The sequence below is a fragment of the Callithrix jacchus genome, chromosome 14, assembly GCF_049354715.1.
Source record: "Callithrix jacchus isolate 240 chromosome 14, calJac240_pri, whole genome shotgun sequence".
Classification (NCBI taxonomy): domain Eukaryota; kingdom Metazoa; phylum Chordata; class Mammalia; order Primates; family Cebidae; genus Callithrix; species Callithrix jacchus.
In genome coordinates, this window is record NC_133515.1 from 68,574,109 (window position 1) to 68,597,553 (window position 23,445).

The 23,445-nt window shown below is 46.7% G+C and overlaps 1 protein-coding gene across 5 annotated transcripts in view; it reads right to left on the reverse strand.

Moving 5' to 3' along the window:
• Nucleotides 1-9,160: 9,160 nt before the first annotated feature.
• PRKCE (protein kinase C epsilon) overlaps nucleotides 9,161-23,445 on the reverse strand; it is a 543,399-nt gene continuing 529,114 nt past the window's right edge. For all 5 annotated transcript variants that reach the window (XM_035272648.3, XM_078349415.1, XM_035272650.3 and 2 more), the window contains one exon: nucleotides 9,161-12,402. In XM_035272648.3, the coding sequence (XP_035128539.1) occupies nucleotides 12,256-12,402 (147 nt within the window). In that variant the 3' untranslated portion in view covers nucleotides 9,161-12,255. The remainder of the gene's footprint in view (nucleotides 12,403-23,445) is intronic.

The window sequence follows — 23,445 nt, forward strand, 5'->3', positions numbered from 1 at the left end:
GGGGCCCGTCACCCCAACCCCAGGATGCAGGGGCTGCAATGGTGGTGCTGGGCTCAGTAGCAGCTCAGTTGGGGATTGAGAATGAATGAGGAGGCTGGCGAGGTTTTAGGTTTGGTCTGTGGCCAGGGTTAGGTTCCTGTGATTAAAGGATGGTTTCTGATAAGGTCAAGGTTAGAGGGTCGGCTTCTAGCCAGGATGGGGGAGTCAGTCCTGGGAAGGGGCTAGGAAGTCAGTCTTTGTTGAGGCCTAGCCTATCTCTGAGGGTGTTCAGAAGTCAATCTGGCTGGAATAAGAGGTCAGCCTTAGGCTGGGGTGGTGTCAGTCGATGGCCACTGTTTGTTCCATGCAATGCTAATCAACAACCTCTCTGGTGCTTCACGTAGCATCCCTGACATCCTGAGCCCTCTTGCCCTAGTCCAGTGTCCAGAGCAGAGGATGGAGGGGTCAGCTCTCTCTCCAGGGGTAGAGGGGCCTCAGGTGTGGCACCAAGGAATGTGCTCTTCGGGCTGGAGTTGGCATAGCCTTGCTTCTGGGGCCGTCCTCAGCAGCTGGCCTGGGACACAGCCCTGCATGAAGGGCACAGCCACTAAAAAGACTTCGGGCCCTTGGAGGCATTTCCTGTTTTCCAGTGAACTGAAAACTCAGCTTCCTGCTTAGAACAGTCCATGGGTATGGTTTCTTTTTTTGATGGTGGGCAGGGTGTCTGGAGGCACAGGCTTTGTTGGACTTAAGGACAAGCTCTCAGGGCCCTGGTGGGAGCTGGCCCAGGGTGTCAAGTGGGAAAGGAGAGCAAGAACCCCTGGACACCTCAGCCTGGCTGTGCCTTTGCAATCACATCCAGAGCCCTTAGAGGGAGCAACACCAGCCTAATCATACCTCAAACAATTTTGTCTATTTCATATAGAGGTGAAACTTCTCTGGAGAGAAAAAGCAAAATATGTGCAGGACTTGTGTTGGCATGACGACCAGAAGCATGCTGGAAGAACTGGGTCTTTGGTGCCACCCAGACCCAGATTCAAATCACCGGCTTGAGTGCTCATCTTTCCCTGAGGCTGGGTGTGATGCTTGGACAAATTCCTGGCCTGTCTCAACGTCAGAGCCTTCATTTCTAAAACTGGGTCCAAATAACCCCCTTCCAGGCACCACTGGAAGCCAGTCTCCTTCCTTCCAACTGAGTGCAAGGGGAGAGGGGTCCAGAGGTGCATCTGTTCCCCACACGAGGCAATCAGCTCCACTTCCGCAAAAAGTGAAGGCTCCAGGCTGGTGCTGCGGCTGCTCCTTCCCAAGTCTTCCCTCTGACATTCTCTACACCCCTGCAGGCACATGCTGCTCCCCAGCCCCTCACTTGCCCAGCTCTGGCTCTCCTGTATTGCCTCTTTGGGTGGTCAGTGGAAAGAGAATCAGGGAGAGGCCAGAATTTTCTGCTTGGCCCCACCCACCTTGCCTTTGGCCTCCATTATCCCCACCACATTAGACTCTGTCAGTTTCTCTGCCCCAGCCAGGCATCACCCAGGACCCCCACCCTCCAACATCCACATGGAGTGCAGATTAACAGCCCCCTGCACAGCTGGGAGGGAGGAGGGTAGGGAGTAAGGCTATTTATAAAGGTCATTAACACGGACCACGATTTTTAAGGAGGTGTTGGCCAGATGAGGCCCACAGCTCCCAACCCCATGGTGGGTCCAGGTGTGGAGGAGCTAGCCTAGATGGGAAGGCTGCGGGAGAGGGTGAGGAGGGCCCGCCAGCCCAGCCCAGCCCAGCCCTGCCTGGATTCTGTCTGGCCCATGGCCTGCTTTCTTTCTGTGTCACCACCCTTGCCTCTGGTGTCCATTAAGATGGGCCCTTACCTTTCCCTTTGGAGCGGTGCCTCCTTGGAGCAACTGAAATGCTGGAGGCACCGAGTAAATTCAGTGATTTGACGAACCACCCCAGAGAGACGCCTCTTGAGGTCCATGCTCACCTGAGCAGGGAACAGCCCAACACAGCTGAGGCTGCCTCAGACCCCGCCCGCCGGTGTAGCCTTTTGCCTCTTTCCGGAGTCTTTCCTCCCCCTCTCGCCTTTCTTTCTCAGGACAATAAAGTAGGATTGAGGCAGGTTTGGGAAATCTGGCAATAATGTGAAAATTTCTCGATGCGTGCACACGTAAAGATCTGGTGTGGAGGCAGAGCCGGGCCTGCTGGCCCTGGGCAAATGTATTCCTGGGGGATGTACTCTCAGAAAACCATGCTCTGTAGGAGCCCTGGGAACTCAGAGCTGAGAGTGGCCAATATTTGTAGGATCACATTGTTCTGCTCCAGGAAAAACCACCACCCAGATGGGATGGGATCAAATGCCAAAGAAGGGTCCTTTGGAGGGTCTATTTATTTGATTTGGTCCCAGCAGGAAGAGGAAGGCTGAGTGAATCTCGGCAGGCCATTTCCCATCCCCCATCCTAGCAGTCTGCTCTCTAGGATGCTTCTGGGAGCTCTGAGTGACTGTTCATTGGTTTATTCATTCATTGATTCATTCTCTTAATTACTTATAAATATAGTTCAGCCCTAGGGAAAATCATAACAATTTCATCCCACGTGGTGATCTCTTCAGGGTTGCTTTTTTTTCTCCATAGCATATACTGCCTTCTCAGGGCAGTCCTAGATCCAGGCAGGAGGGGCCCTGCCCAGGCCCTGCAATTTAGAGGGAGCCCATCTCCAGCTGCTCTCCCTTTCCAAGGGCCAAGCAGCCAACAGCTGCAGCCAGCAGCCCTGCTGCTGGACTACCTCTGTGTACCTAGGATGTGGAATTCCCTGCCATGAGCAAACTCATGGTCCAGAGTTAGCCGCCCGAGTCTGCACCGACCTTGTCCTTGGGCCCATCCTCCCAGGGTGACTCAACCCCCAGCACATGCACCCCTGGCTAAGGGGTGTGGATGGAATCTGGACATGATGACTGGGGGTGTCTTACTGGTGTGAGACACAGCTTGGAGTGGGAAGAGAAGGAGGAGCCCACACGCAGGGCCAGCTTTCCGCAGGCAGCCGCATTCCTGGGAGCCAGGACTCCAAGGAACCCTATGCCAAACTCAAACCTGGCCTTTCAGGTTGTTATGAAAATGTGTTTGTCAAGGGACAAAGCTAAGACCTATTTTACTTAACGATATCCTGATTTATAACTTTAAAAAAAATATTTAGTCCTTTGGTCCATTTATCCTATTCCTTAAATGTTAGGGGCAGCCTGGACCTTCTAACACATTATGTACTTTACTTAACGATTGTTTACAGTTTCTTATTATCTGCCAACACCCGACCTTGTGTAAGGGCAAGGATTTTTGTCTTTGTTCACTGATGTCTAGATGGATGGCTTACCTGTAGTGGGAACTCCATGAAAATTTGTGGAATAAGTAAGTGAGTGAATGAATGAATGAAGAATGAATAGTTCTGTGTGTCATCTATCCTGCATGTAAGTACTTTGTGTATGGTCTCTGGGGTTCAGCCAGATCTGGTCTGTCGCTACGTCTGTGAACTGAGCAATGTTCAGTTTCCTTAACTGTAGAACTGACATACCAATACAAGAACTTTATGAAGTTGTAAGGATTAAATAAGTGCTATAATTTCTGAGACTCAGTTTCCTCATCTATAAGATGTGGGATAATTGGAATATCTACTTCATGTGATTGTGGTGAGATTTAGATAGGCTCATGTATGTGACACACTTACTACCGTGTCTGGAACAAAGAAGACAGTGAATGTCAAATTGTTAATAACCTAAAGAAGGAAGCAGGAATGGATTCTGCAACTGATTTCCAGGAAGTCAGCCTTTTCAGAGCCTCCCAAAGCAGCCAATGGGTGGCTGCCTGCTCCAATGTACCTCAGGCCTGAGAGGCAGTGGTATGCATAATTGTTCACCTTGTGTATGGGTTCCAAAGCTGAGGCTGGTCTGATTTCAACCCTCCAGCAGCATTTACCTGATCTAACTGGGGAAAGTAAGCAGTGAAACGTGAACTCTGCCATCATACCCAGAGACAAGAGAGTCTTTATTGAAGGGGTGCATTGGGATCTCAAAGATTGCCCCCCTTACAAAAACCATCAAACTACTTTATTTATAAATAATTCCCATGAATTTGACATGCTCATGTTGAGAAATGAAGTTGAAGACTGCGGCAGGACTGTCCTGGAACCCAGTCCCCCTAAGCTCCCAGCCATTCCTTGCCATGCAAAGCTGAGAGGCCACCTAAAAAGCCCTTCCCTGACCTTTGTCCACATCTTCCTCCCGCTTCAATGGCCTCCCAGCACTGCCTCGTCCAGAAAGCCCGCCTCAAGAAGGCAAACCTACCCTGCTTCTCTGGACTTCTCTGGTATCGCCTGCAGGGCTTTGTCTCCCTTGCCTGACTTCCGCTGTTCTTCTGCCTGGGGCCTGTTTTGTTTCATGCTGGTTGTCAGTTCCCTAAGGGCCAGAACCTTTCCTTGGAGACTTAGGCTCTTTCCTGCCTGCAGTGAGGGTCCCTCATTGGTGGGGTGTGTCGTGTCAGGTGTCCCCAGGAATGCTGTGGAGTAGGACATCTGAAAGACAAGAGAAAACAAAAGAAAAGCTGCCCTCTACAGCAAGCTAGTCTTTCCCATGGTGTAGCCTGCACTCTGATCAAGAATTGGGCTCGAGAGTACCTCAGAGAGGAGAAATGATGGCAATAGAACCAGGCACTGTGGCTTGGAACTTTTGATCTCACTGGTTTTTCACAACAGGTCTTGAACAGGTTTAGGAAGGTACAGTTACCCACCCAAGGTGAGCGAGCTCGCTAAGCCAATTTGTGGTGCACACCCCTGCTTTCTTTTTGATAGATTCCTACAGCTGCAAGAAGGGGAGAGGTAGTTACTCCATAACAAGCTCTCAGGCCACACTCCAAGACATATGCAGACAATTTATTAACAAGTAAGCCCAGAGGGGCTTGTGGATATCCTGAAAGCTCCATCGGGTCCTGGTCCCTGTCCTTCTGGGTGTTTTTGATAGTGCCTCCCAGGAAAGGTTTCCTGCAACAAATTCAACCCTGTTCGCCCACAGCATCGGGCTGCCTGTGGGAGTCAGACAACCAGGACACCTCCAAGACAGCAGGAAACACAGGTTCAGTCTAGGGTGCCGTCTCCAAGGGTGACAGACAAAGGTCCTTCCAGATTTTGGGTATTTTCTTTTCTTTTTTTGAGACAGGGACTCACTTTACCACCCAGGCTGGAGTGCAGTGGTGCCATCACGGCTCACTGTGGCCTCAATCTCTGGGCTCAGATGATTCTCATACCTCAGTCTCCCAAGTAGCTAGGACTACAGGCACACCCTACCATGACTGGCTAATTTTATTATAAGGATGAGGTTTTGCCATGTTGTTCAAGCTGGTCTTGAACTCCTGGGTGCAAACTATCCACCCACATTGGCCTCTTAAAGTGCTGGGATTGCAGGTGTGAGCCACTGCATGGGGTAATTTTTAGGTATACCACACCTTCAGAGATCACTAGATCTTAAGGATACAGTTTGTGACAATAACCATTGTCACAAAGTGAACCCACCTGTTTGCTGGCTCCTTGTTCTGAAAACAAAACCAGCACCCCCAGAAGCCCTTTTGTGCCCCCTCCTAGTCATGACCTCTCTTTCCCATAAGGCTAACCACTGGCCTGATTTCCAAGAGCATAGATGTGTTTGTGTTTCATATCAATAGAATTACAGTGTGTATGCTTCGGTCCAGCTTCTTTTTTTTTTTTTTTTTTGAGATGGAATTTCGCTCTTGTTACCCAGGCCGGAGTGCAATGGTGAGATCTCGGCTCACTGCAACCTCCGCCTCTTGGGTTCAGGCAATTCTCCTGCCTCAGCCTCCTGAGTAGCTGGGATTACAGGCATGTGCCACCGTGCCCAGCTAATTTTTTGTATTTTTGGTAGAGATGGGGTTTCACCATGTTGACCAGGATGGTCTTGATCTCTTGACCTCGTGATCCACCCGCCTCGGCCTCCCAAAGTGCTGGGATTACAGGCGTGAGCCACCGCGCCCAGCCCGGTCCAGCTTCTTTCCCTCAACATTATGTTAGGAGAGTCTTCTCTTGTTGGGTGTAGCTCTAAATCATCCATTCTTATGGTTATAAAGTGTTCTATGGTGGGAATATTTCACAATTCATTTTGCCTTTCCATAGTGGATAGATTTTCCTCCTGGGTCAGAGGTATACAGTTTGGCTTTCAGAGACATTGACAGAGTTTTTCAAAGTACTTGTACCATTTTCTACTTAGACCAGAAACACTGAAAGTTCCAATTGTTCCACTTTCACGTCTGCTTTTTGGAGTTAGTCGTTGGGTGGAGGTGAAGTGGTATTGCAGTTTGATTTAAATGTGCATTTTTCCAATTACTAGAAAAGTTGAAGTCTCTGTAGGTTTTTATAGCCTGTGTTTTAAAGTGTGTAGGTTTATTCTGAAATATCTTTGCTGGTCTACTTAGACACCACTAATGTCACCTTTCTAACATTCTGTATGCTAATTAGCAAGCCACCATTTTCTTTGAGAAAATAGTTTTCTAGCATCTCTTATGTTAATGACAAAACTTGCAGGTGCTCTGGAGGATCATCCTTCAAGTATAGCTTAAAACGAACACATCGCATGTGTACTGCCATTGTCTGGGATAAGTACTTTAAAGTAGAAAACAGACTTCATAATGAGGCTCTCAAGCCTTCTTTCCACTTGCTCTCTGCCACTCCAAATACTCGGACAACATACGCCTCGTGTTTCTGAGATTGCCTCACATGGGGCTCTTCAGGCTCCTGGTAACCCGAGTGATGGTCTGCACTTAGGGACAAGGAGATAGGAAAGGGACAATCTCCCATAGATTTCCTCGTCAAGAAATCTATTAGTCTGTTTCGTAGTTCAGGGCACAGCCACGCATACTCTCCTCAGCCTGCTCTGCAGCCATCAGAACCTTGCTAGGGACCCTGGCCAGGGCTCCCCTGGAACAGGTCTGTCAGCGCCTGCCTAGAATGAGGTGGGGAGTGGAAAGAGTGGTTCCAGACCAGATGCACTGACAGCAATTGACCTTTCTTAGCGCTTTGTGGCACACAGAGACCTGAGAGGACGAGTGCCTCATCTCCAGGACTTTGGCGCTGTTCTCTTCCAGAGCACTAGGTGAAGGGAAATACAGGCTGGTCACATTTCATTCAACCAAGTGCTTGCAGATGCCTTCTGACCTTCCTACCACGGCTCCTTTTAATTTGTTTCTTGTGATGTTTTTCAGCTTAAGTTATAATTGACAAATAAAAATTGTGTATATTTATGGTATATGTGATGTTTTGATATAGGTATACATTGTGGAATGATTAAATCAAGCTAATTGATATTAGGTTGGGACAAAGTAATTGCAGTTTTGCCATTACTTTTTAAAATTTGTTAAAATAGCACATAGTATTTCTTTAAATTTGTATTTTTCTTTTAAGTTCCAGGGTACAGGATGTGCAGGTTTATTACATAGATAAAAGTGTTAGCATTACTTTTAAAAATGGCAAAAACTCAATGACTTTTGTACCAACCTAATATATCTATCACCTCACATTCTTTCTTCTTCTTCTTATTTTGAGACAGGCTCTCATTCTGTTGCCCAGGCTGGAGTGGAGTGGCACAATTATGGCTCACTACAGCCTTGACCTCTGGGCTCAAGCAATCCTCCTGCCGTGGCCTCCTCTGTTGCTGTACCACAGGCATGCACCACCATGCTTGGCTAATTGTTGTTGTTTTTGTTTTTTTTTGGTAGAGATGATGTCTCACTTTATTGACCAGGCTGGTCTTGAATTCCTGGGCTTAAGTGATCCTCTCACCCTGGCCTCCCAAAGTGCTGGGATTACAGGTGTGAGCCACTGTGCCTGGCCCTAGCCCATTCATTTTTTGTGGTGAGAACACATGGTATCTTCTCTCTTGTCAACTTTTGAGTATACATTACTATTAACCATAGTCACCATGTTCTACAGTTGAGCTGCGGAATGTATTTACCCTAACTGAGACTGTGTTAATTTGACTAACATCTCCCCATTCTCACCCCCATCCCAGACCCTGGCAACCACCATTCTACTCTCTGCCTCTGCGAGTTTGATGTTTCTTCTAATTTTTAGGTTCATAATAAGACAGACAAGCTGGTGGGAAGGCTGCTTCTCCTTGGGCGGTCACTTACCTAGAAACAACTGCCTGAATCAGAGAGAAAACTATGTGCTGAACGATCCTTCTTGGGGTGGGTCTGGAAATTCATGCTTAGATCTCCAGGTGGGCAGGAGATGTTGCTGAGAGAAGAAAAGCTATGAGAGAAGAGGCCTTTCAGGCAGATACGCCAGTCATTGGAGGGCTTATGAAGAAGTGATTTTTGTGAGTTGAGAGGGTGACAAGGTAGGCCATTCCCTTACCTTAGGATAACAAATAGTAGAACTGCAATCATTTCTGTAACTTTTAAAGAACAGGAAGTTCTGGCCAATGGAAATTTCTGGTGTACTCAAGAGGGTGCTTTTGAGTTTCAAACACTCTTGAAAAGTTTGCATTGGAGAAAGAAGAGGAGTCTCACAGTACCGGGGCAACATGTTTGGAATGGCAGAAAAGGAGCCCCAAAGTGAAGAAGGAGGGACTTGCAGAGCCCAGGAGTTGGCAGGATGGGCACAGACATAGGCTGAATGGGGGAGGTGGGCAAGAGCTAAGCGTGGCGCCCTGCTGGCCAGCCTGTGCTCCAGGCCAGCCTGCAAGGAACTCTCACCCTGGGAGGAGTCCCTGGATCCCAAAGGCCTGTAGTTCCGAGCATCAGGCCCAAAACCGAGTCATGAGGAGGCCCAAATGGGCATTGGCTGCAAGGAGGTCCAGCATTTGCTTCTCTGGAAAGACGAAAATGCAGATGCCGCCTGCTCTCCTGCCTGTCTCCCAGCACCCCAAGGCAGACAGGCCAAGGCAGCTGAAAGCCATGTCCAGTCAGCACAGGTCCCCCTTACTCCCTCTGACAGCCCAGAAGCACAGAGGCAGGGGGAATGTGCAAATATGGTCATTTGCAGCTTTTGTGTATCTTCCAAGGAGAAAGGAAAGCTGAAACCAGATTTAGGTTTGGGAATTTTAGAATCTCTAATATATACATGGCAAAAAGCTTCATTAGTGCCACTTTGCCACTCATAACGGAGATTAAAAATTCTTATTGGCACTGAGAAATAAGACTTAACGTCATTGTATTTATTAGGTTCTGAAACAATACACATTCACATCCTTTTGAATACAGTACATTTGGCACAATAATGTTTACAATGAAATAACACTAATGAATGGCAAGAGATTAAAATTACATCCAGAAAGAAAAAAAATGTACAAATAAAGCATCACAATACAAAAAAATTCCTAAAATTGAATACATTTTATAGTTAGCCAGAATTATTTTGCACATAATTTAAAAAGAGGTAATTTTTTAGCCTTCTTTTTTTTTTTTTAAAGCAAGAACGCATTGTTTTTTCACCTTTGGAGGAGAAAAATTATGTTTCTACTTCACAAAGTCCATAATGAGAGAACACAGGAGAACAGCTATCCTTCATATATTTTTTGGCTTTGCTTTTTTTTTTTTTTGCACTCCATTTTTTTTTTTAAAGAGATAGAGAGCAAGAAAGAGAAAGGGGGTGGGCCTGGAAAGATTAGAAAAAACTGGCAGAAGTGTTAACAGTGTGTCTATTTTCAAACTCTTGTAAAAATGAAAATGAAACAATGATTACTGAAGGAACACACAAGCTTTTTCTATAGACCTTCACTGGACTGAAATCGGCCTGTGTGAGAACTTCACCAACCAGAGGCACCCCAGGTAGCCCAGCCTTGGGTGCTGAAAAGGGCCCTTTCTGGGACAGACAGACTGACTGCCTACAGCTGCCAGGTGGAATGTATTATTTGACTTCCCAGCAAACTTGCCAGTCGGCCTATAGGAAAGGCCCAGTCCCCACTGCCATGCAAACACCAGGCCCTTGGACAAGGCCATCTGGCACTGTGGTTAGAACTTGCTTGGCTGTCCAAAGTTTATAATGGTGAGGGAAGCAGAAGAAAGAGAACAGTAGTTACACGTGAGTATGATGGGCAGTATTGTCATGACTTCCTAAAAAATGAGATGATGCCACCGTAAAGATGTTTCTGTGCTTGTACTCAACTCCAGAAGATAGTCTCTCCCCAGAATGTCAAGTTACCGAAGATAAATTAAATTAATCTAATGTTCTTTATCATTCACTGGTATGCCAAACATATGAATTAATATTTAATATTTGCAATTATCACAAGAACAGATAAGAATTACACCTGAGTTTTTAAAAAATAAAAACAAGAGAACTGAATGTCATCATTAGTAACAAAGGCTATGACCAGCCAGATGCAAATATGGACACAGACTCTCTATGGGCTCAAAAGAGTTACTGTCTGAGCTTTGAAACCACCATCAAAAACGTTCCTTTCTCTCCCCCATCTCTATCAGGGTATAATAGAGCACAGGAGAACTGTATGTGAGATTTAATATAGCTTAATATATGTTTACATCTTTTAAAATAAACCAAAATGAAAAAAACAATACAAAGAATCCCCAACGCACCCCCCCACCCATCCCCTATAAAGGAACACACCTATCTCTCGGTAACTTGAACCAATACACTTACAGAGTATTGCACCTGGACATTATTATAATTATTCTGTCATAGACTAAAGTTTTATAATATGCCTGAACATGCAGCAGTTGATACCTCTATATTCAATGAATTAATTCCACAGGCCTTGCAGCAAACACTATATACAAAAATCTCAAATGTACAAAAGGCAAAAAGCTTCATTAGTGCCACTTTGCCACTCACAAGTATATATATTTAGGGGCAGCTGGGAAATCCACGTGCAATAGTTGGAATGGATTCCATTCCCTGCTAAATCAGTTCAGTAAATTAGGTAATCAAATGACCTCCAGGAATCATATACACAAAGCCACAGAGAACCCTTGGAAATGAAAGAATGTAACACTGTTAGCGTATCTACAGGAGGTAATGTCACATCCCTTAAATAGTGTCCACATGAGTTGCCATTGCATGTCACACGGAAACAAAACTGAGTACATCTTGCGACACTGTCAGTTTTCAAACAAGTTGCTCTTCAGTCTCCAGACACCCTTTGTATAACCCATGTTTAGCCTCATTCTGCTTATTCTGAAAGCAGATATTTCATATATAACTTTACATGTTTAATGTTTAAAACCACAACACAGTAGTACTACCATTTTGTATAAGTGCGCAAAAATAACACACTGCAGCAGAAAATAAATAGTGTTTATGCTAGGAACTTAGGATGAAACTGGAAAGAGAATTTGGGAGCTGAGCTTTGTTGGAACCCCAGGGTCCTGGCCATCGCTACGGTGGCCTCTGTGTCCAGGCAGAACTTGAACGATGAGGAATGCTACTTGCTGCCTTTTCTCTCAATTCATACACCCCCCGTGTGTCACTCAGGCACTGACAGCATCCACCTCGGACAACCGGTTTCTCATTTTGTATTAGCCCTTTAATATCTACCTGTATTCAGACTGGAATTTATATCTTTTGGCCAATTAGAAAGTGGAATTGAAAATACATTTTTCAAATGTTAACAGAGTTCAAAACCCCGTTTCTTTTTCCACAGAGAGGATTTCTTCCACAAGACACAAACTGACATGACTTTGGCATGCTGAAAAGCCACCACCAAAGCAGGCAAGAGTCAGCCATTCCAGAGCAGACCAACCCAGCTGGCCGATCCCTGCATCTCTGTCTCCCTCCCTCAGAGGGCACCCTCCGTCATGCGTGAGGAGAAGCACCAGTCTCTTCTCCAGGACAGAAGGACAGGGACGGCAAGCTGGGGCGCAGGAGGGAAAAGAAGCAAGAGGGGTCAGGATCTGTGTTCAATAGCAGAACCAGAGTCTTCTTGTTTGCTTCCTTTTTTTTTTCTTTGCAGTAAAAGAACTGAAGTTGCTTCACTGCCAGGAGCCCCTGAGGAGTGGAACCAGGCTTGCCAACGGTCCAAACACGGCAGTGTATACAGCTAACTGCTGACCCAACGAGTCTGTATTACTGGTGAGACGAGAACCGAGAGAGCCTTCTTGTCACCAGGTGGGAGAGGGAGGTGGCCTGGGGCAAGGGAATGCAATAAATAGACAGTGGACGTGGGGCTGGGGCTCCGGGGAGGAGGAGTTCAAGACCTGCTGAGTCTCGGCAACACAGGGTCCTCTCCGCACCCTTCTTGCAGCACTGGCAAAGTCCAACGGCTGTGGCCTCTCAGGGCAACAGGTCTTCACCAAAGTAGGAGAAGCCTTTGAATTCCTCCTGGTTGATCTGCTTTACAATCGCTTCGTCCACAAGGGTGAGTACCGGCTCTTCCCGGGTAAAGTCTTGGTCAAAATTATTGACGTCTCTTTTGGTTTTCTGTGGGAAGAAAAGAGAAAGTGCTGAGTCAAGGCTGCCCTCCCTCCTGAGGGCCCCCCACGGGGAGTGCGCGCTGCACTGACCAGCCTGTCGCCAAAGCAGGCCTCTAGCTACCAACAGACAGCAGACACGGGGCTGTTCCGATGAGGTAATGATGGATGGCCCCAGGACCAAGAGGTGACAGAGGAGGAGAGGAAGAATGAGTCCAGGTGAGAAGGAAGAAGGGGTGAGAGAGTATGATGGAAAAGCAGGGAAGTGGGATTCCCACAGATGTGTGTGCATGCGTGTGTGTGTGTGTGTGTGTGTGTGTGTGTGTATGATGCAAAGGTCCCATCTCACAGCCCCTTCCAGCAACTGCTGTAACCTTCTGGCTCCATTACAGCCTCCCTCCCTGTGAACCAGGGAACAGACTTGAATCCCCTCGCAGAGGTCCTTCTTCCCCATAACCTGGCCACGTCTGCTCCATGTGACATCCTCTCTACAAGCCTGCCTCGATTTCCACTTACTCTCACCACAAACCCAGTTTTGTGCTCCCGTGTTTTTTCAATTATTACACTCAGAGCATTGACTTGCCATGATGCTTTTATCCTTTCATCTAGACCAAGAGCTTCTTAAAGGCAGAGACCTTGTCTCATTCAACCTTGGGTTTCCAGCAATAAGTGTCTACTGAATGAAGGAAGTAAACTCACTACTGACTCCCCAGCTCTGAAGGACCCACACCTCTGGGTTCAAGTTCCCAAGGTACAACTGTGTGGCTTCTGGTTCCGGGGGGGGGGTGGCGGGGAGGGGTGGAAGGCAGCAATCAATCAACCTATAAAAGAATCTTGGTTTTTGGAGAAAATCAGGAAGTATAAATAATGCTCTCTGCCTTTAGGGGCTTAGAGTCGAATCCGGGGGCCAGTAGTCCTGTCTATAGAACATATTGCATTAGTTAGAAAAACTTCCATGGAGAAGTCAGGGATTGGGCTAAGAAGAATGGGTTACAATTGTACTGGTCGAAATGGGAGGTAGGCATCTTGGCAGGGAGAAGAATGGAACAAAGGCAGGGAACAAGAAGACAAAAGATGCCTACACAGGGCAATGGGTTCACCAAGCGGCAGGGGCAGAGTCTGGCGTGGGGATGTTGGGAGTTCAGGCTGGAGTCCAGTGGCAGAGGCCTTCAATAGTGGGTCCCCTCCCACTCACAGCACAGAATGTCATACCCAGAAGATTAAAGGCAGGGACTCCAGAAGTACTTTTTTCAGACACTGATTAACTGGTATTACCCAGGATCAGTGACCTGGATGATGGAATAAATCTTGTGGAAAGATTTGCATTATTACTTGTAGGAGAGATAATATTAATATACACTGTGCTCTGTAGAAACCAGTAACCTAAAGAAGTTAATAAGTAATCCGTGAAAGAAGGGGGTTTTGACACAAAGCTTTGTTTTCTACCCCGCTCTTGGAGATTCGCTATGCACATTGGCAAGTTAAAGTCTCTGAGAAATTCTAGAGTGAGGAAATCTGGTTTGCTTCATTTAGGCTAGCCTTCCTCAAGCTTGACATAAAACTTTTTTTTCCTAAATAGTTGATGAACACCTCTTCTGAGAGAAGCTTCTTGAGAACACAGTTTGGGGAATGCTGGTTTACAGTTTACAAAGAATCTTTGCATTTATTCGCTCATTTGATCCTCAGAACAGGCAGGTAACATTCTGATCTTACAGATGAGGAAACTGTGGCTCAAAGAGGTGTGGTGACTTTCCCAGGGTCACTGGACTGGGTAAGAGCAGAGCCAGAACTCATATCCAGGCTTCAGTGTGACACCTTCCACAGTGGGTAAGGTCTGGAAATCTGGACATGGGAGAAATTGGAAGATATAACAAGAGTCAAGTTCAACCAGGAAGCATTTAGGTAGCACCGCTAGGCCAGAATAAATTGAGAAAGGCCTGCCAGTAGGCAAGCATGGTGGGAGACACCTGTGGGTCGGGGAAGACAGTGGGTAACATGGGCCGGGTGAGCTGCGCAGGGACTGTTTTCAAATGGCCCCAGATTGAAATCAGAATCACAAACAGCACAGAGCAGGGACAAACTGACTTTTACTATCTTTCAGTACTACCATTCCTGCTGGGGTCTTCTCTCTAGGCTCGAGCTGCATAGGTCAGTAGGTCTCAGAGACCTTGGAAGAGGGAAGGGAGGATACACAGAAAACCCAAAGGATCCCCAGAAACAGAACCTGCAGCTGAAGGGTGTCCACGCTGCCCCTGAGAGGGGGAAGTTGAGTGGTTTGGTCACCTCTGCCAGGAGGGCTGGCCCCTGGAAGGAGAATCATCTGTTCTCCCTCTCTAGTGTGTACAGAACAAGAGGAAAAGAAGGGCCCTGCTTGAGAGGGACTTCGGGGGAAACAACAAAGACCATCCCCATGGTGACGCACATTGATGCGGGAGGGTGGCGCCTGCGCAAAGGGTGTGGCGCCACCTCTTCTGAAGATCTCTATGGAAGCAGGAGGGATTAACTGACTGGGGAGGGTTGCAGGCTATGAACCCTCTGTGCCTGGTGAAGTGAGTCCAGAGGGAGGAGCGGGCTGGGTAGGCTGCAGCTATTGCTGCATTTTTTGGGGAAGCATTGGGTATCATCCCAGCAGGCAAGCCAGGGGCATCCACACCAGGGGCAGCTGGAGCTGAAGGGGACAGTGGAGTAGTAGGTAGCAGTAGGGAGGAAAAGAGAGTCAAGGAATAGGGCAAGAGGAATACTCCATGTGGAATGTCACTAAAGACAGGCCATGCTCAGGTCTATGGTAGACTGGTATAATCCAGGCAGAGGACTCGCTGTGCAAGGCGTGGAGGCAGGAGATGCCTTCACCATCTCTCCTAACTTGGCACTCACCACACTGAGGAGGCTCCCTCTTTTCAACTAATGTATGATATAGTGACCGGGATTCTCCAGGTCTCAGAATCATTCTCAGGGCAGGAACACGTCCTTCCCAGCTCCCTCCCAGCTGGCTGCTAGTGAGAGGAACCTCTGCAGGAAGAACTTCACAAAATCTGTAAGCTCTCTGGCACTGCCTCTCCCTGTGGACCTGATTGTGTTTCACCTGTTGGTCATTAATGTCTGTTAATCATGGAAACTGGTTTCATTTCTTGAGGTCAACTGAGCATAGTGGTAAAGCTAGATTCTACAGGATGTCTGAAGTTCATAATTGAGACATCTGAATTACAGGATTCTGAAATACAGGATGCTGCTGTGGGCCAGGGAGCCAGGTTCAGTCAATACAGCTAGTGGTGTCATTCCCCAAGGACCTTAGCTCCATGGTGGGCTAGCTTGGAGAGCCATTTAGCTCAGCTCTGAGATTCCTGAGGTCCCAGAATCATCTGTGGCATTCTTTATGCCATCTGAGAGAAAATGCCATTCTTTATGATCTTTACAGATTTGGCTCACGCATCTCCTTACACAACTTGGCTCCTACCCTACTTTCCTTGGAGACACTTTAGATGCATGTGAGTTACCCATTTCTAATTCAAATAACCATCCCCACTATGTGCAGTCTCTAAACGTTAACATTAGAGGCTTGGGAGTTTCCCACAGCAAACATCTCTGGGAAAACCCATCCCGTATTCATGGTATGTAGGCAATATAGCATCCTCAAATTTGGAAAGAGGTGCAGAGCACATTCTTTGCTCACTGATTTTATTCTTAGAAAAGCTGCTACCTCCCTCGAAGAGCAGGCACAGGACTCGACTTAAAGGTTCTGAGGGGCAGGTTCTCAGAGACATTGTTTATCCTGATCCATAGTTATCCCTGCCTCCCCTAATGCCTGCAGGTCAGGCTCCTGGTCCCCACTGCAGAGCCTGAGAGATGACAGTGATTCTAACGCTGCAGTCCTCTCCTAATCCATGAAGCCTTTTCTTCAACCTTTGGCCCCCACTTAGGGAAGGCTGCATAGAGTAGGAGGAAGATCACTGGCTGAACTCATTCTGGTGCCATCCTTTCCTGGTTATTGATGCTGTGAAGTTAACCTCTAAGTCGTGGTCTTTTCATCTGTCACATGGGGGTGGTAACAGGCACACTACAGGTTGCCTTGAGGACTGAGTGAGATGCAATGTTGGGTTCCTTCTGCAGAACCTGGCATATAGAGGGCACTCAATAAATGGTAGCACCCATCATGCCTTTGCATTGCAGCATCCGTGTGTCATGGGCATGCATCACGCACAGCTTGGTTGTTAACCAACACAGTGCGTGGGATCTGCTCATCAGTGAGTTTCCTAAAGGTAGGGGCTGAGTCTTACCTTCCTCTCTGTGCCTCCAAATCCTGAACTAGGGCTCAGCTGGGGCCTGCTTGCATATCCTAGTGCTTCCTCCAGCAATTGGGATGCTTCCATTGTCTCCCACTGCTTTTGGGTTCTAAAGTCCTGAGTTCAGGCCCTTCAGGGGCTTAACCTTGCCTCCTCCCCCAGCTTTATCTCCCTGGCACTGCCAAACTGTGGGCTTCCTCCTACCTCCAGCCTTGCATAGCTAGCTCTCTACCTGGAATACTCTCCCCCATACCTGCCTTCTGCCCCTCATCCACTCCATTTTCCCACCTCCACAAGCCCTTCCTTCAGGAACCCTCCTTGTCCTGCCAAGGCTGCTTGAGCAAAGCCTCTTGTGGGTGCCCTCACCATCTCTCCTAACTTAGCACTCACCACAGCGGGGAGGCCTCTTCTTTCCAACTAATCTATGAGCACCTTGTAGGCAGAGACTGGGTTGAACTCACCATTCTATCCCCAGCCTAGCACAATGCCTGGCACATACTGCATACTCCATAGATATCTGCTGGAAAAAATAAGAAATGCACTTCTCTTGCTACTACTTTATCTAGAGCCAGTAATGTGATCTGGATTCAGGGCCAGGGGTTGCTGTCCTGTCAGGGGGTGTTTTGATTTTGGGAAGTGGAGGCCGGGAGTGGGGGAGGTGGCTGTAGTCTGATTCATGAAGGGCCTGGAGCCAGGCATCCCAGACCACCACTAAGCCAATGGGGCCTGCAAAACAGGTAGGCTTACCCCCAATTAATGACATTTCTTCTCCCAGGACTTGGGGCGCTAGAGTTCTCTAATTGCTAACACCAGACAGAAACAGAAACAGGGCTGACCAGGGTTTGGGAAAACTCCATCAAGAAACACATGTTTAGGAACTTGGTAGGGATGCCCCTGACCCTTGTAGTTGGTGTTAGGGGAAAACAACATTCCCAGTCCCTCTGGCATCGTTTCAGAAATAAGGTCTTGGATTTGAGAAATCTGGGATGGACTCTGGGGGACAGGCACATTTTTGGTGTCTGTAGCGGGGGAGCGAGGTAGAACTGAAGGAAATAGAGTTTCAGGTCACTCCAGATCCCTCTCAGAGACTGGGCCTGCCTTAGAGCTCAGGTCGCCCCAAGGCCTGGAGGCTCAGCGGCTTGGTGGTATTGGGAGCCCAGGACAGAGGTGGGCAGGTAGTGTCAAGGCTTACTTCCTGTCTGGCCAGCACAATCTCTCACAGCCCTCACTGTGCTGAAGTCATAAACTCGTTTTCAGAGGAGCCAGCAGTGTCTGCTTCTGTCTTCATCTGATTCCCAGGAGATCAACAGATGACTTTGTTTTAAAGCTCTGAGGAAACTCCCTGATCTTATAGTCTGGGGAATGGGACTAACTTTCATGTGGTCCCATGAAGGCCGGTCCCTGCCTTCCCCCTTATCTCTGCTTGGTGTGACAGCAACAGCACAAGCATAGTAACCCCAAGCCAGAGGTCCTCTGCCTCATGGGGTGTAACCTGAAGTAAGACATGCTGTCTCTGCATTTGGTCTCCCAAATGCCAGCATCCTTCTAGGTCCCACATGAGGCTCCCTCTTATGACTTCCCTAACTCCATTCTCATTCCACCCTGCTCTCCCCCCAGTTCCTGTGGCACTGCCTGGATCATGCGTTTAGCCCTTTTGCTATTTTATGTGTGTCATATTCCCCATCAGAGCCCTCAAGGGAGGGCACAGAGTAGACACTTAACTTTCACTGGTGGAAATAATTTTTGTCAGTCTAACAGCCAAACCCCAAGTCCATCCTAGCTTTGAAATGTCCATATTCTTATCTAAGCTCCACTCGTCTCTTTAAAATATTCTAAAAGCAAAAGAATTTAAATAATTAGAATGCTTCCTCAACATGAGCTAGATTCTCACATAGAGGTACATATTCTTTATAGTCATGCATTTGAATGAACAGAATAGATGTGTATATGTTTATACACACCTGCTGATGTGTGACATTAAATGAAATATGGAAGGTATCACTGTATAGTGACCTGCCTGGCAAAAATGAGGATTTAACTCTCAAGTTAAAAATTTCTCTAAACATAATCATCCATCATCCCTTTTTCCTCTTTATAATTTTGTTAACCAAGAAATGTTCATACTTTCAGATTTTCTTTATATTTTCTTTAGAGTAAATATTCAAAACATATTATTTTTAGTAGAGACAGGGTTTTTCCATGTTGGTCAGGCTGGTCACCAACTCCCAACCTCAGGTGAGCTGCCTGCCTCAGCCTCCCAAAGTGCTGGGATTACAGGCATGAGCCACTGCGCCTGGCCATTTTATTTTTAAATCCATCTCCTCTTTAGAAGGTGGTAGCCAGAGGTGACTGCTTGGTTCCTGCCTCTGCAGTCTGAACAGTGCCAAGTGCAGTGGTGTTACCTTCTACTTGGCGTGAACCGTTAAATTACATTAACATTGCGTGAGATAGTATCAATGTTTTATCATTTCCTAAGTAGCTGTGAGAAAACACTGACACTATCTTAGTTGTATCAATCCAACTTCACCCTGTTACAAGTTGAATTGTGTCTCTCAAAAAAGATATGTGAAGTCTTAACCCCCAGCACCACAGAATGTGATCTTATTTGGAATAAGTTCTTTGCAGATGTAATCAAACGAGAATGAGGTCATCCGGGTGGGCCCTGATCCAATGTGACTGGTGTCCTTGTAAGACGGGAAATTGGACACGGAGACAGACACGCACAGAGGGGAGACTGTGTGAAGAGACACAGGGACACGAGTGTGAAGACCGAAGCTGTGCTGCACGAGCCGACGAATGTCTGCGGCTACCAGAAGCTGAAAGAGGCAAGGGAAGATTCTTCTGTAGGTTTCAGAGGGAGCAAGGTCCTACCAACACCTTGATTTTAGATTTCTAGCCTCAAACCGTGAGATAACACCTTGTTACCTTCTTGTCATTTCTGTTGTTCTAAGCCACCCCCAGGTTTTGGTACTTCGTTACAGTAGCCCTGGGAAACTAATACAAACTCCAATCTTATTTTTTGAAATTGATAAACATTTTTCTTAAAAAAGTATATAAAGTAGAGAGATGAAATCTCACTGTGTTGCCCTGGTTGGTCTTGGAACTCCTGTGGGTTCAAGCAGTTCTCCCACCTCGACCTTCCAAACTGCTGGGATTACAGGGGTGAGCCACCATACCCAGCCTGAAATTGGTTTTTAAAATCCAAACATAATCCTTTACACTTAACCTTGATTTCTTATTTTGGAGCATATTTCTAGCCTGTCAAGAGCACCATGATTCTGCAACTTACCTCTCTGAATCTCAGTGTGTTTACCTAGGAAGTAGAGATAACAAACATACCTAGCTTTCTGAGGGTTATAAGTAAAGTCTAAAATACAATGCAAATGCTATTTTAATTCTATCATCCATCTTATCTACTCTATCCTCCAGCTTTATGTCAACCTAAAATTGTATTGGCATGCCTCCAATCTCTCTACTGGGACACTTATACAAATATTGTTTAGGACAGGATCAGGCTCAGAGCTCTTTGACCTGGCCCCAGAAACAGCCCTCTCACAAAGTCGACATCGAGTTCCACCAGCATTCTTTGGGGTGCGGTTGTTAAATTCACTGAGAAGCAACCAGCCATGGTCACTGTTTCATTTTGCTCAGTCCCTCTGCTGGAATAAAGATATAAATGCCTGGTTATTTCTCTGCTGGAAATGAAGTTAATTCCTCCAAGTGGTTACTACTGCCCCTTGAATGTCCACAAACTATCGTCTCATTAAGAACATCTAGAAACTTGCTTTAATAATAACCATTTCAAAGTGTGCTAAGTACACATTTTCCCAGATTCTGAATACTGACTGGGAGACTGTGCTTTTCTCCTGTCACTTGGTATCACTATCGCCACTCTATCCCATCATTTTCAATTTGCCAAGTAGGCAGAGCAGGTTCTACAGCAACCTGGAATATAATTCACCTGGGCCTACCCTGGAGTCACCTGGGGGAGCTTCAACCCACTGAGATGTTGGTCCCACTCTAGGGATTCTGTTTAATTGCATTGGGATCTGGTCTGGGCATGGGATAGTAAGGCTCCCCAGGCCAGCTTTATTACATGAATTTGCCTGTCTTGGGTTTCAGTTTCCTCTTACCGGTTTTCACCCACATCTTGGTACTCTGAAGCTATTTCTCTTTGGGAAAAAGTTGGAGGCAAAATAACAAGCCTGCTTTTTGCCATTTTTTAACATGGTGGTTCTCAATCCTGGCTGTGCATTAAAAACAAACACAGCTGTTTAGACACCTGAGCATCGTCCTAGGCCTGACGCATTGGAATCTCTAGGCAGTGAGTTTTTAAAGCTCCATAAGTGGTTCTGATGGGCAGCCTGGTGGAGTCCCTCCATGCAAAGGCCATGGATGTCTCTCTTTCTTCTTTTAACAATTTCAAAAGGCTATTTTCCGTTGTTGTCCAAAGGCCTGTTTAGGAGCCTAAGACCATTCTAGATTCAGCCTCCTCTAACACATAGCAAGTTCATGCTGTATACTGGCAGTCCTTCTTAGCTTTGTGGCTTCTTTATCTATTTTATATTGGTCTTTATAAAATCAGGACATCTGAGAACTCCCATTGAATCAGACTGGTTTCTTTAAATGCCCATCTGTGAGAGGTAGCTTAGTGGCTTCCCTTCATGCTCTGCAGCCAGACTGCCTGAATTCCATGCCTGCTTCTCCAGGTACTAACCTTTGTGGCCTTGGGCAAATTAGGCAATCTCTGTGCCACCATTTTCTCATCCATAAAATGGGGACATTAGTAGTCCTCCCCATATATTTGTTATAAGGATTACATGAAAGAATACAATCAAGTGGCGAGAACAGTAGATAGCACTGAGTAAATTATTTTGCATTGTTTCTTCCTCAGTATATCCATATGTCACAACTATATGGCTAGAACAAATAGAGTTACCTTTGGGATGAACATAGAGAGAACTTTCTATTTGGTCTTAGTTGACGGAATCATCATTGTTTCACCTGGGCCACCTGTGTGCCTTTATCTCCCACACATATGAAATCTAGAACCAATTTGTTTTCACTGGAGGCAAAGAGCCAAATATGGGACCCACCCAGAAGAACATTCCCAATTCTTTTTTGCCTTCCTATGCTGTCTTCTCTCTTCCTTTTCACTGACAGTACATTCATAGTAAATACTTTATATATACTGGTGGGCCATCTTTAAGCTTTCTGGAATAAGATAAAAGGAAGGAAGGAAGAAGATGGATTTTACTTTTAGCACTGCTGGCTAAAATGGCAAGCTGTAACATCATATCTCAGCTGGGTGTGGTGGTTCATGCCTGGAATATCAGCACTTCTGGAGGATGAGGTAGGAGCTTGAGCCCAGGAGTTTGAGACCAGCCTGGGCCACATAGTGAGACCCTGTCTCTACAAAAAACAAACAAACAAAAATACAAAAATTAGCCAGATATGGTGGCATGTGCCGGTAGTCCCAGCTACTTGGGAGGCTGAAGTGTGAAGCTGGCTTGAGTCCAGAAGGTGGAGGCTGCAAGTGAGCCAAGATCATATCACTGCACTGCAGTCTGGGTGACAGTGCCAGATCTTGTCTCAAAAAAAGAAGAAACAGCATCGTCTTTTCTTTTCTCTATAATGCATGGGACGTGTGTGCCTTTGTGAGGGTGTCTGTGTGTGTTGTGTGTGTACACAAAGTCCCATGGCATGCGGAAGCCGGGGCACACTGGGAACTGAGGAGCCCAGCAAGCTGAGGGCTGCATGGCTCACCAACCAATGCCACCTGTTGGGGACACAGACCCAGGAGTCCCAGGTCTTTGGAGTTGCCACAAAATGCCCCAATCTACATTTTCACTTAAATCTCTTACTTTTTAAATATTGCCTACTAATCGATTTAAAAAAGTTATCTCCTGGCTGAATGGGTCTCACAATCCTCCAGTTTGTAACCTTTACATTATTTAAAAGGTTGTTGCTTCCACCTTTTAAGGGAGAAGAAAATGAAGACCCACATGCTTTTTAAACACAATGGCACAAATGGCAGTTGAAAAGGGAAGCCACTTGGTCCACCATTTCCCAGCCCAACGGAGAGGGTCCTGGCAGCTAGGTGAACCCAGTAGCCAGAGGCAGGAGCCACCCAAGCCTCAGGCCGGGCCTCAAAGGCCTCTTCCCCATAATCTGGCTGGTTTTCTCGCTAAACCACTTCTGAGGGAAAGCTGCTTCCCTTCTTTGGAGGCAGTCAGTAGACCACTAGGCGTGCTGAACAATCCACCACAGCTGAATTTTATCAGGTCCGCTGCTTGATGAAATTCAACTATTTCCCCTCTTCCTCCAGTCTCATTGTTTGCTAAACTATAAAAAAAATATATATTTTTTTACAAATTCCATTTGAGGAGTTACTTTGGGAAAAAATAAAACTCTACTTCAGGTATTAGCTAACAGCAAACCTCCTCCCCTACACCCAGCAAACAGATCAAAAGAGTTCAGCCAGCTATCGTTTGCCTGGGAATTAGCTGGGGTCTGTCGACACAGCTTTCAGGGATTGCCATCACAGAGGCAGCCAGGTGTCCCTGCTATAAAGAAGTTGCTGGGCCGGGCACGGTGGCTCACGCCTGTAATCCCAGCACTTTGAGAGGCCAAGGCAGGGATCACGAGGTCAAAAGATCAAGACCATCCTGGTCAACATGGTGAAACCCGTCTCTACTAAAAATATAAAAAATTAGCTGGGCACGGTGGCGCGTGCCTGTAGTCCCAGCTACTCAGGAAGCTGAGGCAGGAGA